Raw genomic sequence first — 24158 nt, forward strand, 5'->3', positions numbered from 1 at the left:
TCATTGTTGGTCCTATATAGAAACGCAGTTAAAAAAAAACTGACTTTTTATCTAGTGATCTTGCTAGAATCACTCATTAATTCTAATAGAAAATCCAACGTGATCAGTCAATAAGTGAGGGGCTTCATCGTATCAGCTGTGAATAATAACAGTTGTATATCTTTTCCATTTCTCTTTCTTTTCTTTCTCTTTCTGGCTTGCTGAAGTGGCTGGAACCTCCTCAGTGAGCGTAGCATGTCTCTGTTCCCCTTGGCATCAGTCGAGGCAGCTTGAAGGCTGGAGACTGGAATCATGTGAAGTACCTTGTGGTTGGTACTGGGAAGACTTAAATAGACGGGGGTTGGCACAGCTGGGATTCCTTGGGTATCTTTCTCTTCACCATGGTGGCTTTAGGGCTCCAAAAGCACGTGTCCCAAGAGAGAAGGAGAGACAAGCAAAAGTTATGGTGTCACCTTCTATGACTTGGCTCTGTAAGTCACGCAGTATTCTATTTATCAGAAGTGAGTAACTAGAGCTGCCCCATATTCAAGGAGAGGACAATTAGACTCCACCTTTTCGTGGGAGGAGTATCACAGAATTCATGGATATATTTTAAAAGCAGCACAATCGATCCTCTAGCCCAAATTATTTACATTTCTCCTTCATGCAAAATACACTTGCTTCATCCCAGGACTTGCAAAGTTGTATCTATTAAGAGATCAGGTTTAGGTTTGAGACCCAGGGTGTTGTCATGTAAATCACGTTCCCACATGGGTGAGGCTCCTCGTGGGCAGTTCCTTGAGTGTAGATCATTGATGATCTTTTTTCGAACTGAAGATCTGTGTACTAAAGAGACAAGTCTTCTGTCCCGCTCATGCCACAAGCAATGGTGGGTCTGGCATAAGATAACTGCTCTAGATCCTCTAACTCACTCAGTGGGGGGAAGAAGCACACAGAACTCCTTGGTCCACGGCACTTCTGAAATCCAGCTGAACACACATGGCCAGTCCACTGATGAAGGCCCAGTTCCAGCAAATGGGAAAATGGGAATCATTCTCCATGGGTTCTTGGATATATCCTCTGAGTCATCTTTTCTTTTTCTATAAAATGTAGCCATGTTTGCAGCCGATTAGATTTTTCAGTCTGTGTCCTGCCTGTCAAAGTTTTGTTTCATACAATTATCTTACAACGTTTTGGATTTACTATGTAACCTACTGGAATTTACTCCATTAAACAAAAGCCTCATCTGTGTATCTCAAGATAAGTATTTTTCTACATCAGGATCCCTGAAAGGTGACTCTGGAATAATTCATTTAAGATTCTTGGCCAGGTGTGGTGGCTCATGCCTGTTATCCCAGCACTTTGGGAGGCTGAGGCAGGTGGATCACCTGAGGTCAGGAGTTCGAGACCAGCCTGGCCAACATAGTGAAACCCTGTCTCGACTAAAAATAAAAAAAATTAGCCAGTCTTGGTGGCATGCACCTGTAGTCCCAACTACTCAGGAGGCTGAGGCAGGAGAACTGCTTGAACCCGGGAGATGGAGGTTGTGGTGTGCTGAGGTTGTGCCACTGCACTCCAGCCTGGGTAACACAGCGAGACTCTGCCTCAAAAAAAAAAAAAAAAAAAAAAAAAAAATTCTTAGAAGCCCAAATTGTGTAGTGGGAAGGATCTACCCTGACAATCTCTAGAGAACTTCGATTTTAATTCTAAGAACGTCACATAGAGTTTTACAGTTGCACCTTTGGGTTCATCTTTAGACTATGTTGTCCTGACAGTGCCCTGCATTTGATATCTTCCAGAAACCATTTCTTAATTTTAGCAATCACTATGTCAATTGGAGAAACTAGGAATGAAAATCAGTTTTATTTTCAACTCAGAAAGTCCTGGCTCCTTTATATTTAACAGTTCTTTCTTTAGCTTGTCTATTTTTTATAGCGAAAAGAAACCGGGTGGTACTTTCAACACACTCTCTGGAAATCGCCTTAGCTGGAACATGTAGCTCATTAGGTGCTTTTTCTATTTCCCACATTGCCACAGGCAACGGTGTTACTAAACTTCCTGCTATTGCATCATGAAGGTTTTCTTTTTTCCAGCTTCCAATAATATTTTCCTCACTTTCCTGTAAGTCCTCACCAGCAGTCCCCCAGAGGGCCATCAAGCCTCTGCTAATGATTTCTTTGAAGTCCTCAATGTTTCTCTAACATGTTTCTTAAGTCCAACTTCTTCCCACTGCTCAGTGCCAAAGCCACATGCTTTAGGTTTGGTTATGGCAGCACCTCAAGTCTAGAGTGCCAAAATATGTCCAGTTCTCTACAGTTGTGAAACTAACCACCCCTGAACTTAGTGATCATTTTAAACAACAGTTATTTTGCTCATGAAACTGCAATTTGGGCAGATCTTAGCAGGGAGAACTCAGCTCTGCTCCCCTCAGCTTAAGACGGGGCAGTTCAAAGCTAAGGGCTGGAATAATCTAAAGACTCACTGACTTACCTCATGGCCGAGGTTGGGAAGTTAAACAGCTGAGGTATGGTACATCTGGGGTGTGTCAAGCTTTTCTCTCTACGTGGCCTCCTTAACATAGTCTATTTGGCCTGGTATCTTTAGGTTAGGAGACTTCTTACATGTCAGAGAAAGAGTAAGTAAAGATGTACCACGTTTTATGACCTAGGCTTATAAGTCATGCAGTAGCATTTCTTCCACATTCTACTCATTAGAAGTGAATCACCATGGCTGACCCATATTCATAAGAATTAGACTTCACCTTTTTATGGGAGAGGTATCAGGAAGTTGCAATATGCTTTAAAATGGCCACACACACTAAGCTGCACGTGAGGCTGGGAAATGTATTCTGTGGCTAAGCATGCATTGCAAGCCAAAACGTAGGGGAATTCTGTTACTAAAAGGTAAAAGGAGAGAAAGGCCAGATTATTGGGTGTGTGTGAGCAGTCTCTGTCACAGGCGGCTTAGTGTAGAAATTAAAACCTGAACCAAGTTATCATGGATGAAGAGAATGTGAATAGGGAGAAAGGTCACTTCAAGCAAGAGAAGAATATGAGCAGAAACTTGGAAAAGGGAATAATACAGTGGGCATGTATGTGTGTTTATGCTGAAGGTACATGTTCTAATTAAAGGAAGCTGGTGATGGGATGGTAAATTATGCCCCATAGAATGGGTGTGGTCCTATCGGGAGGCCAGTGAAAAATAGAGAAACTGCTTGGATTTGGCATAGTTTTGTGATGAAACAGCAATGTGTTAGGCCATTTTTGCATTGCCAAATAAGTACCTGAGACTGGGTAATTTACATAGAAGTTTACTTGGCTCGCTGGGCGTGGTGGCTCATGCCTGTAATCCCAGCACTTTGGGAGGCAGAGGCGGGCAGATCACAAGGTCAGGAGATCGAGACCATCCTGGCTAACATGGTTAAACCCTGTCTCTGCTAAAAATACAAAAAACTAGCCGGGCATGGTGGCGGGCGCCTGTAGTCCCAGCTACTCAGGAGGCTGAGGCAGGAGAATGGCGTGAACCCGGGAGGCGGAGCTTGCAGTGAGCCGAGATTGCACCACTGTACTCCAGCCTGGGCGACAGAGCGAGACTCCATCTCAAAAAAAATTTACTTGGCTCATGGTTCTGCACGCTCTTCAAGCATGGCACTGGCATCTGCTTGGCTTCTGGAGGGCTCAAGGAGCTTTCACTCACGGTGGAAGATGGCATGGGAGCAGGCACACCATTTGACAGAGTGGGAGCAAGGCCAGTAGGGAGATGCTACACTTTTAAAAACAATCAGATCTCATGAGAACTCACTCGCTATCGTGGCACCAAGCCATGAGGGATCCTCCCCCAGGATCCAAATACCTCTCACTAGGCCCCACCTCCAACCTTGGGGATTACGTTTCAACATGAGATTTGGAAAGGGACAGATAACCAAAGTATATCAAGTGAGATTTGGAGACGGATGACCCTGGACCTCAATTCCCTGTCCGTAATAGTATTGTGATTTTCAGCAAGTGCTGTAGATTACAAAAGTGGCCACGATTCTCCAACCTTTTGTTGAGTGACTTTGCAGCAATTTCCATGAAGTTATGGAGTCTATTTCCCCACCTCCTGACAGCGGCCTGGCATTATATCTTGCTTTGACCAGTAGAATGTGGTGGAATGAACAGTGTGCCAGTTTTGAATTTAAATCTCAAGAGGACTTGCCTGTTCCCATTTGTTCTCTTAGGACCTTGCCAAATGCCCCATAAACCGGCCAAGGCTAGTTAACTGGAGGATGAACACACACATGGAGTGGAGCTCAACTGTCTCATCTGAGGTCCCAAATATGAGAAAGCCAGGCAAGGTCAACTTTGCTCACCTCGCTATAGTTGAACGGAAGAGCCATGTGTGGGCCCAGCAGGGAGGGACTGCCTAAGTGAGCCAGCTCAAACTGACAACCCCTTGAATCATGAGCTAAAGAAGTGGATGTTAGGCCGGGTGTGGTGGCTCACGCCTGTAATCCCAGCACTTTGGGAGGCCAAGGCGGGAGGATCACCTGAGGGTCAGGAGTTCAAGACCAGCCTGGCCAACATGGTGAAACCCCATCTCTACTAAAAATACAAAAAATGGCTGGGCGTGGTGGCTCACACCTGTAATCCCAGCACTTTGGGAGGCCGAGGTGGACAGATCACTAGGTCAGGAGATCAAGACCATTCTGGTTAACACGGTGAAACCCCGTCTCTACTAAAAAAAAAACAAAAAACAAAAAAACTAGCCAGGTGTGGTGGTGGGCGCCAGTGGTCCCAGCTACTTGGGAGGCTGAGGCAGGAGAATGCCGTGAACCTGGGAGGCGGAGCTTGCAGTGAGCCAAGATTGCACCACTGCACTCCAGCCTGGGCGACAGAGTGAGACTCCGACTCAAAAAAATAAAAATTAACTGGGCATGTTGGCAAGCGCCTGTAATCCCAGCTACTCAGGAGGCTGAGGCAGGAGAATCGCTTGAACCCAGGAGGCAGAGGTGATAGTGAGTCAAGATGGCCCATTGCACTCTAGCCTGGGCAACAAGAGCAAAACTCTGTCTCAGAAAAAAAAGAAGTGGATGTTATTTTAGCTACTGAAATTGGGGGAGTTTTGTTACACAGCAAACCTGTTACAGCAAGTTAAATAAACTGCTTTCTAAATGTCAATAGCTTCACTATAAAATAGATATTAAAATAGATTATAAATAGCATCTATCTCATGGCAAGGACAAAACCAGATGCTGATGGCAGCACACTTGGTGCCAAGCCTGAAACGTGCTGAGCAAATGGTAACTAATGCCATTGATTACATCAAAGAGAGAATATTAACAGAATAACAGGAAGAGTTAGTAACAGGAAAGGAAAGAGAGTGTAAGAAAGAGTTACTTTAGATCATTGACCCATCAGAGAAATGCAAATCAAACCCACAATGAGATACCATCTCACACCAGTTAGAATGGCAATCATTAAAAAAGTCAGGAAACAACAGGTGCTAGAGAGGATGTGGAGAAATAGGAACACTTTTACACTGTTGGTGGGACTGTAAACTAGTTCAACTATTGTGGAAGACCATGTGGCGATTCCTCAAGGATCTAGAACTAGAAATACCATTTGAGCCAGCTATCCTAGTACTGGGCATATACCCAAAGGATTATAAATCATGTGGCTATAAAGACACATGCACACGTATGTTTATTGTGGCACTATTCACAATAGCAAAGACTTGGAATCAACCCAAATGTCCATCAGTGATAGAGACTGGATTAAGAAAATGTGGCACATATACACCATGGAATACTATGCAGCCATAAAAAAGGATGAGTTCGTGTCCTTTGTAGGGACATGGATGCAGCTAGAAACCATCATTCTGAGCAAACTGTCACAAGAACAGAAAACCAAACACTGTATGTTCTCACTTATAGGTGGAAACTGAACAATGAGATCACTTGGACACAGGGTGGGAACATCACACACCAGGGCCTGTCGTGGGATGGGGGGAGCAGGAAGGGATAGCATTAGGAGATATACCTAATGTAAATGAGTTAATGGGTGCAGCACACCAACATGGCACATGTATACATATGTAACAAACCTACACGTTGTGCACATGTACCCTAGAACTTGAAGTATAATTTAAAAAAATTAAATCCACATTCTGCTCATTTTTACCTCATGCTTTTCTCCATTTGTTGGTTCCACTGCCCTGGCCTGTGCTCACTCTGTATACCACAAATCTGCATCTGGGGGTTAAATGTTCTCCTCCCTTCAAAACTTCCCTCTGAACACTTTCTTTCTAGACCCCTTCAACACAAATCCAGATGGTCCACATACTCTGTTAATTGTCTTATTGCCTTATATATTTATATCTTTTACTAACAACTAGGCTTTAAGCAACTTAATAAAGATGGTTGGTGTTGATCCTTGGGGTTATCTCCAGTTAAGAGGCCTATTAAATTTCCTGAATGCCGAGTCATTCAGTGAACTCAGAGAACTATTCCCCCAATAGATGGCATTTGTAGGAATCACTGAGTATTTTCCCCAGCATATCATGAGGGAATGATGAGAACTCAAATGTAACAACTAGTTCCCACCAAGCAAACGTCTGAATACTTCAGGGTCCGTAGATCCTGTTTACGTCTCAAACTGCTTATCAACTGTAACCCAGTTATTACTTGAAAGTAAAAATAGAAGTCCCTGGGAGAACTAAAGATGGAAACAGATCCTATACTACATTTTTAATTTTCCCACCTTAATTACACCCCTTATCGAAACAAACTGCTTAAGGCTTTATAAGTGTCTTCTTTCTACTTCTTTCAGAGGTTGTCTTCTGAACCAGCAAATACCATTTTTAAATTTAAACAAAAGACATCTCCTCTCCATTGTGTTTCATCAGTGGTGTGCAGGACCTCTGGCTCCTACCAGCTTGCTGGAGGTGACTGTGTGCTGTGTGCATCTAACTCCACCTCCAGTGGTGACACTCTGGAGCCTGAAATTAACCATAGTGGGGATATTTACACCATGAAAATCAGCAAATTCTATGAAGCAGGGTTTTGGTTTTTGTTTTTTGTTGTTTTCCCCAGAGATCAGTTGGTAAGCATTTATCAGCACATCATGGCCAGACCTCCATGGGCTTAGAAAGTACAGCTCCCATCACCAGGAAACATTCATCACCTTCGTCATTGCAGAATGCTCTAAGTTGTGAGACTAATAAAATGGGAACTCAATGAAAGCATGACCAAGACAAATGCTGCTAAGCCACAGCCAGTCCAGCTGGAATATGAGTGAGGTAGAGAGGCTTGAGACAAGGCTGGAGGGGCACACAGAGGCAGAAAACACAGGGCTTGCCGGATGCAGTGGATCACGCCTGTAATTCCAACACCTTGGGAGGCCGAAGTGGGGAGATCACAAGGTCAGGAGTTCGAGACTAGCCTGGCCAACATGGTGAAACCTCGTCTCTACTAAAAATATAAAAATTAGCCGGGTATGGTGACGGGCGCCTGTAATCCAGCTACGTGGGAGGCTGAGGTAGGAGAATCACTTGAACCTGGCAGGCAGAGGTTGCAGTGAGCTGAGATCACTGCACTCTTGAGTGACAGAGTTGGACTCCATCTGGGGGAAAAAAAAAACATAGGGCTCTAAAGGTATAAATATTTATGTTGCGGTGGTATGGAAAGTTATATTAATAGTTTTGCATAGGAAATAAATATATTTGGGTTTATGTTTTCTAAAGATCTCCCTAGGTATCTGGTCTGTGGAGAATAGGATAGACACATGGTGGGAGGACAAGGGTGGAAGACCAAAGAAGACACTATTTTGGATCAGGACAAGGGAACCCCAGCATGTCTTCTGACCTCTGCCTTGCACCTGCCCCATGCCCATCTCCACACCCCACCTACGCTTGTGCTCCCAGCGCTCTCCACCAGGAATCCCTTCCTCTCCCATCCCAAGTCCTGCCATATTGCAAGACCAGCTTAAGGTCCACACCCCTCCACCTTGCATCCTCCCCCGTCATCCCAGTCACATCAATCTACTTGCCTTAGCACCTGGAATACTACTTCGTGATAATCACAAGACTTGCTGTGCTACCTTGTGTGGTCATTTCACATTTTATGTGCATTTGTCTGATCTCCATAACTTGCTTAAAGTTTATTATGGAGATCGGTGGTGTGATCTATGGCTAAATTGAGCCCCCAGAACATTCCAAGCAGGCACAATGCTAGATATCTTGGGGCATGTGGAGGGAAGATAGAATCTGTCCCAGAGAAGCTTTCTTTCATCTGCAGATTTATCAAATACAAAGTCAGGTGATGCTGAGCCAGTTTGCACTGATGAGGAAATGCAGGGAGGGAGGAGATTCATGTAAAACAGTGGGTAAGAAACACTTAAAGCGCCGGGCGCGGTGGCTCAAGCCTGTAATCCCAGCACTTTGGGAGGCCGAGGCGGGCAGATCACGAGGTCAGGAGATGGAGACCATCCTGGCTAACACGGTGAAACCCCGTCTCTACTAAAAAATACAAAAAAAACTAGCCGGCGAGGTGGCAGGCACCTGTAGTCCCAGCTACTGGGGAGGCTGAGGCAGGAGAATGGTGTAAACCCGGGAGGCGGAGCTTGCAGTGAGCCGAGATCACACCACTGCACTCCAGCCTGGGCGACAGAGCGAGACTCCGTCTCAAAAAAAAAAAAAAAAAAAAGAAACACTTAAAGCAACTGTCTCAAAACTGGGGACTGTATTCCTTGCATCACACATGGAATCAAAATTCTAACTGTAGCTTTGCTTCTAAAGGAAATATTATACTTCTATAATTACCATAATTACCTGCAACAGAGGTCAGCACATTCTATGAAGAACCAGAGAGTAAATATTGTTAGCTTTGTGGTGGGCCTCTGTTGCAACTACTCATCTCTGCCGTTGTGGTACAAATGCACACATAGACAAACTATCCACAAATTCACAGAGATCTGTTTCAATAAAACTTTATTCACAAAAACAGGTGGCAGGGTAGATTTGGTCTCTCTACTGTAGTTCACTGACCCCTGACCTAAAAGATTACATACTTTGAAAATAGCAATGCCAAACCTTGAATCCAGGTCCAATATTTTTCCAGCAATCATGATGCTTCTCTGATCAACCCAACAAAACAGTTATAAATGTACTGGCTAAATTTGGCTTTATGCACTTGTCGTGTCCCCTATTACAGTATAAGCTTTTGGTGAGTAGGGATTTTCAAATTATTTAAAGCACTTATTTTTATACCCAGTACACACAAATACAGAACTTTACTATAGCAGATTTTTGACCCAATTTAGTGTGCTACCTGAATAAAAAGCTTAGTAACTAAAAAATTGCCCTCTTAGATTTCTGAACTTTTTTTTTTTTCTTTTTTTTGGAGACAGGGTCTCGCTCTGTCACCCACACTGGAATGCAGTGGTACCATCATGGCTCACTGCAGCCTTGACCTCCTGAGCTCAAATGATTTTCTCATCTCAGCCTCCCCAGTAGCTGGGACTACAGATGCGCACTACCACACCTGGCTAATGTTTAATTTTTTGTAGAGACAGGGTCTTGTCATGTTGCCCAGGGTGGTCTTGAAATCCTGAGCTCAAGTGATCCTCTTGCCTTGGCCTTCCAACATGCTGGGATTACAGGCGTGAGCCAGCATGCCTGGCTGAAACTATTTTTACAGAGAACTTAGGTGGTGCTATGGTTTGGCTGTGTCCCCACCCAAATCTCATCTTGAATTGTAGCTCCCATAATCCCCACCTGTCATGGGAGGGACCTGATGGGAGGTAATTGAATCATGGGGGCAGGTTTTCCCATGCTGTTCTCGTTGATAGTGAGTAAGTCTCAGAAGATCTAATGGTTTTATAAAGGGGAGTTCCCCTGCACACGCTCTCTCGCCTGCTGCCATGTAAGATGTGCCTTTGCTCCTCTTTCACCATCCACCATGATTGTGAGGCCTCCCCAGACATGTGAGACTGTGAATCCATTCAACTTCTTTTTCCTTATAAATTACCCAGTCTCAGGCATGTCCTTATAGCAGTGTGAGAATGGATTAATATAGATGGCCTTATCCTGTTTTTCCACAAATCTATCTGAGGTACTATATAATCAAAAAGAATAAGGCAATTCTATAGGTATTAATGTAGGATGAGAGCTAAAATACTATGCTGAGACAAAAGCAAGTTACAACAATTTGTTTCTATATATTAAAAACAGGGATGGGGATATATATGTGTGAGTATATGATTGGACAGTTTAAATTATTTTTGAGAGAATATTCAATAAAACAGTAAAAATAGCTGTTTCTGGGAAAAGAAAATAGGTAATTAGAGGGCTACAGCTGGAAAAAAAGTAACATTTTCTAGTATTTGAGATTTTTGTTTTACAAGTCACCTACATATATTAGCTTTCAAAAGAATTAAAAAATACTAGATTGTTGGCATCTGAGATGATAAAATATGCTGATGCCTTCCTCAGTAATAAACAGAGACATTCAAAACTGCAGTCAGCCCTCAGTGTCCACGTGGTCTGAATCCAACCACAGATTGAAAATATTTAAAAAAAATTTTTTTGGCGGGGCACAGTGGCTACACCTGTCATCCTAGCACTTTGGGAGGCTGAGGTGGGAGGACTGCTTGAGCCCAGGAGGTTGAGGCTGCAATGAGCTGTGACTGTGCCTCTGCACTCTAGCCTGGTGCCAGAGTGAGACCCTGTCTCAAACAAATTAAAACAATTTTTAAACCACACACACACGCACACAGTATGCCAACGATTTATGCAGCATTTACGTTGTGTTAGGCATCAGTGACCTGGAGATGACTTAACGTGGAAGGAAAGATGTGTGCAGGTTCTATGCAAATACTACACCACTGTGTATCAGGGACTTGAGCATCTGTGAATTTTGTATCCTGGGGGAGGTCCAGAACCAATGTTCCTTGGATACCAAGGGACGACTGCACTTCATTGACCTTGTTCAAAGCTACTAACATCACACACACCAAGAAGTGCACGTAAAAGCAGTAAAATTGGAATAGGTTCCGTGGCTGCGGGAAACTCAGTGGTACTTTGTTAGCTGTGATGCTGCTCTACAGTGATAGGAGATGTCACCACTGGGGAAACTGAGTGAAGGGCACGCAGGCCTCCCTGTATGTTCTGTTACAACTTTCTCCGAGTCTGTAATTATTTCTAAATAAGAGGCTAAAAACAAAACCACAACTATGCCACGCAAAGGCTCACGCGTAAATCTACGTTCTAACTATGGTGCTGCTCTAACCCCCTAACTGAGTCATGCCTTTCCTTGCCTATTTCCCCATCTGTAATTGAGGGCGGGGGACAGCCTTCCAGAGTAAATTAAGTCACAGAGGGAATCCTGAGAGGTGTGCAGTAGAAAGACTTCTGTCAAATTCTCTCTGGGCCTAAAATAAAAACAAAGAACACATATCCTAGTCTTTGCCAGCCTTCCTTCGGTCCCTGGGTGGGGGGCACAGGATCCAGGCAGCACCTGGCTTCAGGTTCCATCCCAATCCCTGCAGAATGGGAAGAAGCTATTTGTGAGCATGAGCAGAGGTGGGAGTCAGTGGTCTGCAAGGGAAGTGGCGCTTGCTCATGCCAGACGCCTGGTCTGGTGGTTTGGGTACATAGGCAACCAAACCACCTACCTGTGTGTTCTACTCCACAGGGAGAAGTGCAGGCAGGTTCTAGGATCTGGAGTTTCAAGATCAGGCACCCTTTGGGGCTGACACAGGAGACTGTCTGACATAAACACATTTCAAGTCCTCAGCTGTGTGTGACTTCATTTATCAGTCCCTTCTTTTGCCTCTTGGCTTTCTTGAAGTCACACTCAGTGTCTACAAGAGCAGTGGAGACAGCTGCAGTTGTGTGTGTGGACCTGGTGAGCAAGTCCATGAAACAAACACCAAGCCCAGACACTGAAACCCCAGCATTAACACCAAAAAGCCAGCCGGGCGCGGTAGCTCACACCTGTAATCCCCAGCACTGTGGGAGGCTGAGGCAGATGGATCACTTGAGGTCAGGAGTTCGAGACCAGCCTGGCCAACATGGTGAAACCCCATTTCTACTGAAAATACAAAAGCCAGGCATGGTGGTGCTCACCTGTAGTCCCAGCTCCTTGGGAGGCTGAGACCGGAGGATCGCTAGAACCCAGGAGGCAGAGGCTGCAGTGAGCCGAGATCACACCACTGTACTCCAGCCTGGGCAACAGAGACTCTGTCTCTAAAGACAAAAAACCCCACCACAAAGCCAAAACAAAAATAAGCCTCCCCTCCATGGCATTTCGAGCCTCCTCTGATAAAGGAAACACACAGCGTGTTAGCTAGTATCTTTTATTGTCAGACCTGTGAGCCAACAGTTTTGCAGGGTTGTGCACAACGGGACAAGGCAAATTTCTTGTGTGGGTAGACCTAGCTGGCCCAAGTCTTTAAAACTTTTCCATATAAAAATAGAAGTCCAAGACCAGATTATTTTTCTTCTGGTCATAAATGCTGATTTATTTACAGGTGCCTTGGTCAGACCACCATTATAAACTTGGGATAAAATACGTGTGTATTTTACTAAAGCCTCAGCATTTAATGTCAGGGTCCTTTAAAGGTTCACTCAAATGTTAAGACATTTCTGGAATGCAGCGTCTCTACCCCATAGTCAACATGGTTGTACCTGTAATGGATCCAGAGGGATACAATTTAACCTTCCAAGTAACACTTTAACTTAAATCTTTTAGACATGAAAGACTCCGAAATGACTTCATTCTTGTTCTAAAACCAGCACTGGAGCCAGCTGTTGAAGAGTAGTTTATAAATACAGTTATCTTGTAGGCTGCGTATCTGTTTATAATACAGCAGACACAGATGCAGACTTTGCTACATGTAAAACAAAATGGAGTCAACACGTGTTTTTCAAAATACAGCACAGACAGGAAAATCCAGGATTCCGGTTTGTTAGTAAAACCACCTTATAAAGTAACAATTGAGACTATAGCTCTGCACTATTAAAAATATACAGACAGACTGTGTACACCATTGCACATCCTTTTTCCCTTTGCTTTTTAATGCTCATGAAACCATGATTAAAGTGTTGAGTTTATGAACACATGCATGAACAGGCAAGCACGTACACTTAAAAGATGAAACAAAAACGTTGATCATGTCATTCCATGAGAAAGGCTGCCCGCAGCACTCCAGCTCAAACACACAGTCCCCTCGGGCTCTCTATCCCCTCCCTACTCCCTCACCTTCCCTCAGATTCGGGGAAATCAGGTTGGGAGGTTAGCGCATCATTGACAGAGAATGCCCCCCTTCCACGCTCTGTAAGTCTCCCCGAGAAGGGGGGGAAGGCAGTTCCCTTCAGTAGCACAGTTAGGGTCGATTAGTGTTGGTTCCACAAGTTAAGGCACTTCCGGCTGCTTTGGTGGCAGCATGGTTCCTCCCCTCCTTTTTTAAGGCATGTGTCCTCTAAGAGTAGTAAAGCTTTGGAAACTGTGCAGACTGTTAAAGTTGACAGCTTAATACAGGATCATTGAAGTCGGCAGGCAAAAGGATCCTCAGAGACACCTCCCTCCAACCAGAAGCTTCCAGAAAGCCTGGGCAGCTCTGTGTTTCGGCTGGGCGTGGCACACTGGAGCCAGCCGAGGCCAGAGGGTGGTGCGTTCAGGTAGCAAAGACAGGTGGGCTCCGTCCCGCCTTCACCTGGAGCTGCCCTGGCTGCTGGCGGAGCGTGTCGTGCTGTAGCGCTTCTTCACGATCATGCTGATGTAGGCTTTCATGAGCTTGGCCACATCCACCACCTGCCCAGCAGGGAAGCAGAACCAACACATGGTCATGAGTCTCCCCCAGGCAAAGGGCCCTGCCTAATAACCAGACATTCCCTGGGCACCCTCCCATAGCTTTCCGTGCTAATCCACAGCTCCCATTTTGCAGGAAGCCAGAAATTGAGCTGCTTTCACCTTCCTCATCAGGGAGAGGTGGAATCTCGGCTTTTCCAAATACAATGTGCACCACCTGGTGGTTCTTTCACACAAACGTGCCAACTTGGCTTGATGTAAACTGTCAGATTTTGCACATTAAAATACAGAGCTACCCAAGGAAGCTGAAGTTACTCAGTGTCAACAGTGCTAGGATTACTATCCCCGCTTAAAATAAATGTGAAATGACAGAGTCCATAATTACAGCCTTTAAGGACAGGATCATCTAATTCTAGTCAACTCCTTAGGATGCAGCTGAAGAAACAAGATAACTGAGGCCCTAGGGGCTGGGAGAGCGGCCAGCTCCCCAGACCCCAGGCCCGCTTCTGTTCCGTACCAGCCACCTCCTCCAGCTGGGATCTCCATTAGCTCCCTCCCATGGTGTCCCCGTCATTGCCACTCCTTCTCACAGCTGGCCTGGACCCCGTGCAGGCATCATAACTGGCTTCCATTTCCCTGCTTGCTCTCTTCCCTTCCAGTCCCACCCCAGAGATCACTGTCTGTAAATTCACTGTTATGCCATGTACAATCAAAGATCCCATAGTGGTTCCTTGTTGTCTACTGGATCTCACCAAATCCTGCAGTCTGGCACCTGGGACCCTTGAGTCAAGGGCTCCCCACCCTCTTCCCTCTCACTGCATGTCTCCCCATCAGCCTAAGGAACCTACAATGCCACATCCTCCAAGCACCTGGAACGCCCTCCTCACCGCCTCTCCATTCCGAACCAGGCAGCAGGTGACTCCTCTCCACTCACCACGTTGGATTGCTAGCTGTTCCCTTTGTGGAAGCCTCAATAAGCTTCTTGTATTATACTGTTTAAACTTTGAAGCTGGCAGCATATATATTTACAGGCCTTTTAGTGTGTGTGGTTTCACAATCTAGAATGAGCTGCACCTAGGATGGTCATGTTCCCGGCTTCCTCCTGGTCTCAAGAGGCCACCAGAACCAAGTCTCACAGCTCTGACGCTGCCATAATTGTTAACTAATTTTCATAAGGTTTTGTTGCAAAGAATATGCTTTTTCATGGACATCTATGTCACTTCCCTTTCTCTCCCTTTCCTCCAAGAGTAAGACTCCATGACACAATGGAACCAAATTCCTCTGTTGCAAAAGTATACAGAAGAAATACGGGGTTCTCAGATTTTAGCCTGTAGGGAACCAGCAGCTGGAAAGGGACCACCACACTGTATTTTCGTGTTTTAAAGAAAAATATTCAAAGAAAATGACCTGGTCAAAGGCATGAGGAAATGGGGTCTTGTTTTTCTGTCTTGTCAAGACCAATAAAAAGATGAACTTGCTTTGCCCCTTACCTCACTGGTTTCAAAGAGCAGCTCCCTCTCATCGACCACGATCTTGTACGTATTCGCCAGGGGTGCCCCAAAAGAGAGGATGTGTTCATACTGGAAGACTTCCAGTGGTCTTCCCTCCCCACGCTTGTAGACGGAAACGGCGTCCGCACTGACACCCAACCAGAGTTCCTGAGGGAAGCCACCTTCCTTGCACTGGTGGGCAAGAGAGTCAACAGAAGAGTTAAGTCATGAAATGGTTGGCAACAGCATCTAAACCGTAAGACAGGCTTTGAGTGAAGTCCTCTGCACAGAAGATTAAATATATTCGATGTGCGTGCATGCATGGAGGGGCATGAAATACGAGAAACGGCACCTCTCTGGCTATCTTGATTGATTTCTAACTAGTTAATCTCATGCATTTGGGAAAAGCTCACTAACTGGCAGGGTCTAACATCTTGCTTTGACTCTCTACTTCTTAGCATTATTCTACTAGCTGTTTAGTGACATGGAAGTGGCCTGGTAATGCACATGCTGGCCGGGGGACTGAAGGAAGCTCCCCTCCCCAAGACAAGTCGACTCTTAACATCTCCAGTTCTGCCTCCAGTCCTCTTTGCGGATGGTTAGTCTTCAAATACAAAATCTAGGATCACAGAGGGAAATTCTCCACATCACGCATGCTGAGCAGTTCTGGCTCCTCTTGACAAGGAGCAGCAATGGCCTTCCATGTGCAGAGTGGGAACAGGGTCTTGACTGGTTTTGGTTTAACTGTACACACAGATTGGTGGAAGACAATAAGAGCCCATACGTAGGGGCTAACAACACAGGGTTGATCCAAACCTGGACAAGCAGGAGGGCTATAAATTGGGGACACTGAAAAGAGTCCCTAGTTTGTATCCCTAATAACCAGACATTCTCTGCATTCTCCATGCAAAAGCCAGTAGCTTTCTATGCTAATCCACAGCTCACATTTTGCAGGAAGCCAAGAGTTTAACTGCTATTATTACCTATTCCTTGTCAGGGAGAAGTGGAATCATGGCTTTGTACAAAACACCTGATTTTTTTATACTTAAAAACAAACTTCATTGAACCAACCAACCAAACCAAAAACATCACCCAATGAAAAGCCATTAATGGATCCTAGAATATACAATCAATATTTAGATTTTTACAGACCCTCAATTTAAAGTCATCGGATAACATGCAGAATTACTGCTATCATCAAAAAAAAAAAAGCTAATTTAGACCAGGAGCTGGTAAACGTATCGGTTAAGGGCCACATAGGAAAGATTTTTAGACTTTGTGGATCACGTTGTCTCTGTCACAACTACTCAACTCTGCACAAAAACAGCCAGAGAATGTATCTAAAGGAATGAGCTTGGCTGAGTTCCAATAAAACATCAGAAAAAAGGCAAGATCTGACCCACAGACCAGTTTGCCAAACTCTCATCTATACCATTAGTAAGACTGCTTTTCAGTAAGTGGTCTACTTAAAAAAAAAAATCAGTACTCGGTTGATGCTAATGGCTAAATTCCATTATGAAACACATTCTTTCAAACACAGGGTTGTAAAGAAAAAACAAGTAAAATGTAAGTATATCCACAGTTTCTAATTTGTATATATAGCTACAAATTTTTTTAAATGTAGATTTTTATCAGTGTTTAAAAAATTAGATCTATAGCTTCCCTAAGGAAGGGTAGTAAAAGAATAGATGACGTCTTAATTTTGCATTCATTCCTAATATTACAGATGCATTTACTACAAAGGAGAGGAGAAACTGTGAGGAGAAGGGAGGTGTTAATGGTACAATTTAGGGGGCTCGAATAAAAAAGGTTGAGAGAGCAAAGTGCTCCATCTTGTCTTCTCTCCATATGAACTTGGCCATGATCCATGTTCTCAGATGCCAGCACCCCGCCCACCCCGACACACGGCAGCCACTTCTCACCTCCACGTCAAACAGCGTCGAGCCATAGCCAGGCCACTCCTTGATCAAGGCCATGTACTTGGCCATGGCCTGTTCCTGGTTCATTCCCTGAAATTTCTTCCACTTGTCAATGATACTGGCTCGAGCAGAGGAGACCTCTTCCTTAATCCACATGTCCAGCATCTGCTCCTCCTCGACCTTCTGGCGGACCACGGACCCTGTCCGGAAGCTCCGCCTCAGGGTCCCCTCCAGGAAGCTCGTCCGCCTCTTCTCCAGCCGCTCACAAGGGGTGAAGGTTTTGGTTGACTGGCTGATGCGGGCCTTGAGTCTCTGCAGGGAATAAACCTCTTCGAGAGGTGGGATGGCAGCGTGCAGAGTATAATCCCCCTGCAGATACTGGAGTCGCAGGGCGGCAAGAACCTGGAGGTTTTCTTCTGGGGCTGGATGGTGGCCATGGATAACCGCCTCGTGGGCCTGAAAGGAGACAGTCAACAGCTTTCTGGTCAACGCACTGCTGTGCCATGGGATGCCCACAACGCTTCCTCCCTCATTTCATCAGGGTTTCTCTCATACTCACCTTCCCTGACTGCCCTGGGTTAAAACTGCACCCTCACCCCTGCTCATTGCTTTAAATTTAATTTTATCCCTAGCACAGATACCATCTAACACACGTCATATATTTTATTCCTTATGGTCTCTCTCCTGTCAACTACAACGGTTCCTGGAATGGTGGTTCAAATGCAATGTGTAGCAGGTTTCATTCTACAAACGAATGAAAGAGCAGCTGGGCCTTGTCTTTGCCGGGAAATCTACAGGTGTGCCTCATTTCTAAGGTACCAGTTAACTTACAAGGCTAAGTATTAACTGGTTTCACCCTTGCCTGCCCGCAAAGAAATCTGTTTCTAACTATTCCTTTTACCTGTTCAAACATAAACGCAAATTCCACACTGTCTTTCGGCACGTTGTCTGTGTCCAGGAAGCAGTAAAGTTTGAAGTAGAATTTCCATGGCAGGTCCCCCACCTCGGATGTGGCAGCCAGCCTACAGACAGGAGTCAAGAGAGGCTCAGAAAACGAACGAGAGGGGCCTTCGGTGACCTGCAGGGAGCCGACTTTACATGGTGTATTCTAAGGACACAGACATTCTGTCCAGGCCCAGATAACAGTGGATAGAGATGGGGACAGAGAAATAAACAGAGTGAAAAACGTACTTTCACCCTGATTTTGCTTTAAGAAAACAAGCAGACAGCCTCTGGTTAAATCAGCTAACAAGTGTTTTCTGAGAGCCGCATTCGAATTAGTACCAGCTAAGCATTATGCTGAGTTCACGGGAAGAAAAGAAACAAAAGCCTGTTTCTTTGTTACCTTTACCAAGCCCCAGATGCATTATGAGAACATTTATAAGAACTGATGTGAATATTCTTGTATGAGGGCTGTGTTTATACTAAGCAGGAATACCTTCCGTGCTACTTAGACAATATGAAGTCACAGATCAAATATCGTAGGTCTATTATAGGCTGGGTGCGGTGGCTCACCCCTGTAATCCCAGAACTTTGGGAGGCCCAGGTGGGCAGATCACCTGAGGTCAGGAGTTTGGGACTAGCCTGGCCAACATGGCCAAACCCCGTCTGTACTAAAACTACAAAAATTAGCTGGGCGTGGTGGTACATGCCCGTAATCCCAGCTACTCGGGAGGCTGAGGCAGGAGAATTGCTTGAACCCAGGAGGCAGAGGTTGCAGTGAGCCAAGGTTGTGTCACTGCACTTCAGCCTGGGTGACAGAGCAAGACTCCGTCTCAAAACCCAAAAATCGTAGGTCCATTTTATGTTGTAGATATAAAACATAGTTTCAAGAGTTTATGAGTTGACTTCAGTCAGTCAGCCCAATTTCAAAGCTAATGGCAACTGGAAACCTAAAAAATCAAGAAATACCCAGACAGGTCCAACATGGAACTGAGAAAAGGAATGGGGTAAAAAACCACTGACAAGTTACATCATGTAAGACCATGGCTTTATCTAGGAATCGAGAAAAATAGCTAGCAGATATGCAAAGTTAAACATGCATCAACCCAGGTAAAATAAAACTAACTCCAATACACCGTGAAGCCAAAAACGGAATGGAAGTTCAAACCCTCAACCCTGCTCTGTAATTTCTCGTATTTGCTCTTCTGACACAGTAGGGGAAAGGAACTTACTTTTCAAACTTTGCTAAGACATCGGCCACAACGGTTCGACTTTCAATGGCTTTGTCGACGTGGCCGTTGTATTCAAACAAAGCAAACATGTTCCTGCTGTCCTCCATGGCGAGGCCTCGGATCAGCTTCTCCACCACCTGGAAGACACACCAGGGGGCCTTCAGTTCCACAGGCTGCGGCCCCAACACGTGTTCCCAGATGTGCCATCACCAGATCCCAGAGGGCGCTGCCGGCACCAGGGCGTCTCCAAGCAGCTTCCTCAAAATGTTACCCGTGTGGTCATCGCAGAATTTCAAAAGTACTATTTCCCCTTGTTCTCTGGAAATCAGATTTATCTCTTTCTTGCCAAAAAGAACCCAGGGTATTTTGCCCATTGGTAGAGGCAGATGCTGGGCTGATGCAAACCTATACTAACCGGAAAAGTGGCTGAAAAGCTGCAGTCCTGTCTTTTATCTGATACATGTATGAACGCGAAGGAACAACAGAGACTCCAGATGATGGTTTTTTTTTTTTTTTGCACAGGAAGCCTTGGGGGTGGGGTTGAGGGTGGTTATTGGATTACCCTTTTGGCCAATTAGTTTTATAATAGTAAGTTCAAATTTAAATAAGAAAACGTGTTCATCTGATATCTAGCTAGTCATGTGGCACACAGAAACACTTTGTTGCAGAAGCACCACAATAAACCCTCATCAAAGTGGCTGGAGCTGAGCCAGGTCTGCAGCTCTGCTAGACCCTCAGCTGCTTCTCAGATTAGCAAGATTATGTCTCACGTACTTTGAGTTTATCTCTGTGATTCCACTCATCTTATTTTTCTCTCTATATTCATGTGGTTGCTTGTGGGTTACAGGCATTTCCTTAGTACTGAGCAGCTGTACTAAGCAAATTGCAGCTGTGCAGGACAGCCGCTCTAACGCCGCACGATGTTCCTGACCCGGGCGTATATGCAGCAAAACATCTAACAGAACAAGCAGCCGCCGCCTCTCCTCACCTCCCCAGCGGTGGTGTGGGAGTTGATGGTGATCTTGCAGGAGCCTCCACCATGGCAATAGACCGTGGATGTCATTTCCTGCCTGTGGATCAGAGCTTCTATTTCATCTCGGGAAGGCACAAACTCTCGGCATTTGGTTTTCTTAAGAGATTCGTAAGTGAAGAGAGCGTATTTTTCCATCTCGGTTCCTGGAAACTGTTCCCGTATCCTAGGAGACAAACACTAACTGTTCATTTTTAGGCTGCTGGGAACTGGGCTGTGTCAAGGGTCTGTAGACCAAAGCGGTGAATGGTCCCCCACTGGTGCATGGTCCCCCACTGGTGAATGGAGCAAGCACCAGTGACTTCTTGGCAAGGGCCCGCTTCATTCTGTGCAGTTCAATTTAAATACAAAAAACCCCTAAAGAGCGAATATCTCAGTGGGAGCAACTGCTGCCAACTCACCTCTGCAGTATTGTTAATACTTGAAAGGGTCATGCCTCAGACTATCATATGAAAATTCTTGGCCAGGTGCCGTGGCTCACACCTGTAATCCCAGCACTTTGGGAGGCAGAGGCGGGTGGATCACCTGAGGTCAGCAGTTGGAGACCAGCCCAGCCAACATAGTGAAACCCTGTCTCTACTAAAAATACAAAAAAACTAGCCAGGCATTGTGGCGGGTGCCTGTAATCTCACATACTTGGGAGGCTGAGGCAGGAGAATCGTTTGAACCCAGGAGGTGGAGGTTGCAGTGACTGAGATCATGCCATTGCACTCTAGCCCGGGCAACAAGAGCAAAACTGTCTCAAAAAACAAAAAACAAATTTCTTTTTCTATAGCTAATCAAAATCTCAATCAGATTGTTTCTACCTCTTTGATCTGGAACAAATATCCAAGTTTTTTTTTTTTTTTAAATATAGAGTAGTGGTAATTAATGGATTGATCCAATCTCCTATACATTAGGACATTACACCCAAGGTGACTTGGTCCCTGAAATAACCTTGTGTGGCTTAAAAAGAAAAAGGATGGCAGCATTCTGTTAGCTTGCTCAGGTAACCCACGAGTCTGACCCAGAGGTCCCTGTCCTACTAGAGGTGCCTTCTGCTCAAGAGCCTCTTTATCTGAGCGAGGACCCAGCGCCCCACCTGCGTGAGCAGCTCTGCCCAGCTCATCTCCCGTGCCCACATGCTTTATTTACCTTTTCAGATGGAACTTGAGATACTTGAGAATTCCTCGACTCGGCAGGAAGGTGCAGCTCAGGCATGTCAGGATCTGCCAGCTATACAGGTTGCCCACACTGCCGGGGTGGGGCACTTTGTTGGTCTGTTTGATGAGCTGGCAGTACAGCTCGTCCCGCAAAGGCCGCAGGTCATGCCCTGTCTGTAGGATGCCCTGGATTATTGGAATCGGGTCAGACATGGACTCCAGTTGCTGCAGGGAATTGAATATCTTGATGGCCTCATCCTGAAGGGTGGTATAGCCTTTGTCTTTAAGCACTACGACAAGCAAAGCAAACACAGAAGTCACCCGAGGGGTTCAGAATAGGGTGTGGGCACAATGGGAGCAGTAGTGAAGACAAAGGAATAAATGAGAAGGACGGAAGCAATGCCCACCACACTCCCTATACATCTCAGTCAGCTGAACACAGATCTAAAAGCACAGAGGTGGGTCAGGTGACACTGTTTTGTTATCTAATTGAACTTCTTACCACATAAAATGCTTACTTAAAAGGTAATCTGTTGCTGAACAAAATCCTTTTTTGGAATGCAAGATTACTTAGGCTCTGGCTGTCTGGCTACTTGGCCAGGTGCAACGGCTCACACCTGTAATCTCAGCACTTTGGGAGGCTGAGGCAGGCGGGTCACTTCAGGCCAAGAGTTCAAGACCAGCCTGGGCAATATGGTGAAACCCTCTCTCTATTAAAAATACAAAAATTAGCTGGATGTGGTGACGGGTGCCTGTAATCCCAGCTACTTGGGAGGCTGAGGCAGGAGAATGACTTAATCCTGGGAGGCAGAGGTTGCAATGAACGGAGATTGCACCACCGCACCCCAGCCTGGGTGACATAGTAAGACTGTCTCAAAAAAAAAAAAAAAAGGCTACTCTCAGTTCATGAGGAGAGCTGGCATTTCTGACTCCTTTAAATCTCTTCTTTTACTACAGCAATCAATCTTAGCATTACTACTACCACACTCTAGAAGTCTTGCTTTAGTAATGAATCTAAGTATATTTCATCTTTTCCTTCCAAGTCATGATGAATAAGAGAGTCTTTGAGCTAAAAACAAATGCTACTGTGTTAAGCTAAAGAGCTAGCAGGGCAAGTGGAATCATGGTCTCTGAGGAGTCGGGGTGGAACTCTGGACTTACAGTTGAGATTTATGTCCCCGTACGGAAGGGGCAGGAGTGGAGAGTGCAAGGGGTGATGGGTGTATCGAAGGATCGGGTTCCGCTTGTAAATCTGTTCCACCACATCCGAGTTCAGGCAGTTCTCCTAAAAATAAAGCAAGCAAGCTTATTGTAAGAAACCTGGACCTAAAGAAACAAAATCAACTGTATTTTCCTACATATAAATATTTTTCAAGAGTCTCAAACATCCATAAACCTAGTGGGGCAAAGATGGTGGAAATCCAGTGTTAGGTGATTTCATGCACGAAGATACTCATAATCTGTGTTTGAAGACAAGTCACAAAAATACATTCTTACAGCTCATTTCTTTTGTTTTTGAGATGGAGTCTGGCTCTGTCACCTGGGCTGGAGTGCAGTGGCCCGGTCTGGGCTCACTGCAAGCTCCACCTCCTGGGTTCATGCCATTCTCCTGCCTCAGCCTCCCCAGTAGCTGGGACTACAGGCGCCCGCCGCCACGCCCGGCTAATTTTTTGTCTTTTTTAGTAGAGACAGAGTTTCACCGTGTTAGCCAGGATGGTTGCGATCTCCTGACCTTGTGATCCGCCCGCCTCGGCCTCCCAAAGTGCTGGGATTACAAGTGTGAGCCACTGCACCCAGCCTACAGCTCATTTCTTAGTTTCTCGCACATGCACTTCCCCATGTGATTTTAAATTTTCTCCCCTGGAGATTACATACACTTAAAAAATTTCATCTCGGCAGGGCGCGGTGGCTCACACCCGTAATCCCAGCACTTTGGGAGACTGATTCAGGTGGATCATGAGGTCAGGAGTTTGAGACCAGCCTGACCAACATGGTGAAACCTTGTCTCCACTAAAAATACGAAAATTAGCTGGGCGTGGTGGCGGGCACCTGTAATCCCAGCTACTCAGGAGGCGGAGGCAGGATAATTGCTTGAACCCGGGAGGCGGAGCTTGCAGTGAGCCAAGATTGCGCCACGGCACTCCAGCCTGGCTGACAGAGCGAGACTCCATCTCAAAAAAAAAAAAAAAAATTAAATCTAGGCTGGGCACAGTGGCTCATGCCTGTGCATTTTGAGAGCCTAAAGCAGGAGGATAAGTTGGGCCCAGGAGTTTGAGACCAGCCTGGGCAACATAATGAGGCCCTGTCTCTATAAAAAACAGAAAAGCAAAATAAAAAAATTGATCTTCTTTCATTGCTTTAGCCATCAGTAGCTAAATCATGTTATTTTTATCTATAGTTCATTTCGTAAGCACATTTTGCTAGTTCTTGAATTGCTGTTTTCTATTCTCTCTATACCTGAAAACTACACACATTAATATATTCCTGGGGAGACTGTCCTTCCACATGCCTGCCCGCCCTTCCACCCTTGAAACGTAATAAAGTCTCTCACGGAATTTCATCATCATGTACTTGTGCTCCTAAAATGTTCATCTGGGATATGAAAAAAACAAAGTTACTTTTAGAACCTTAAATA

At 45.3% G+C, this 24158-nt stretch overlaps 1 protein-coding gene and 1 long non-coding RNA gene across 6 annotated transcripts in view; one reads left to right on the forward strand and one right to left on the reverse strand.

The window, feature by feature from the left end:
- The window catches only part of LOC106998668 (uncharacterized), a 57053-nt gene that overhangs the window by 30260 nt on the left and 2635 nt on the right, over positions 1 to 24158 (forward strand). The gene's annotated exons all lie outside the window — the stretch shown is intronic.
- Positions 12301 to 24158, reverse strand: part of MYO10 (myosin X) — a 274739-nt gene continuing 262881 nt past the window's right edge. For all 5 annotated transcript variants that reach the window (XM_078004632.1, XM_002804314.4, XM_078004633.1 and 2 more), the window contains 8 exons: positions 22685 to 22808; positions 21516 to 21813; positions 20340 to 20547; positions 19352 to 19488; positions 18079 to 18199; positions 17181 to 17633; positions 15259 to 15450; positions 12301 to 13771 (listed from right to left, as the gene is read on the reverse strand). In XM_078004632.1, the coding sequence (XP_077860758.1) occupies positions 13670 to 13771; positions 15259 to 15450; positions 17181 to 17633; positions 18079 to 18199; positions 19352 to 19488; positions 20340 to 20547; positions 21516 to 21813; positions 22685 to 22808 (1635 nt within the window). In that variant the 3' untranslated portion in view covers positions 12301 to 13669. The remainder of the gene's footprint in view (positions 13772 to 15258; positions 15451 to 17180; positions 17634 to 18078; positions 18200 to 19351; positions 19489 to 20339; positions 20548 to 21515; positions 21814 to 22684; positions 22809 to 24158) is intronic.

Source organism: Macaca mulatta, chromosome 6 (genome assembly GCF_049350105.2).
Source record: "Macaca mulatta isolate MMU2019108-1 chromosome 6, T2T-MMU8v2.0, whole genome shotgun sequence".
In the NCBI taxonomy this organism is placed as follows: Eukaryota; Metazoa; Chordata; class Mammalia; order Primates; family Cercopithecidae; genus Macaca; species Macaca mulatta.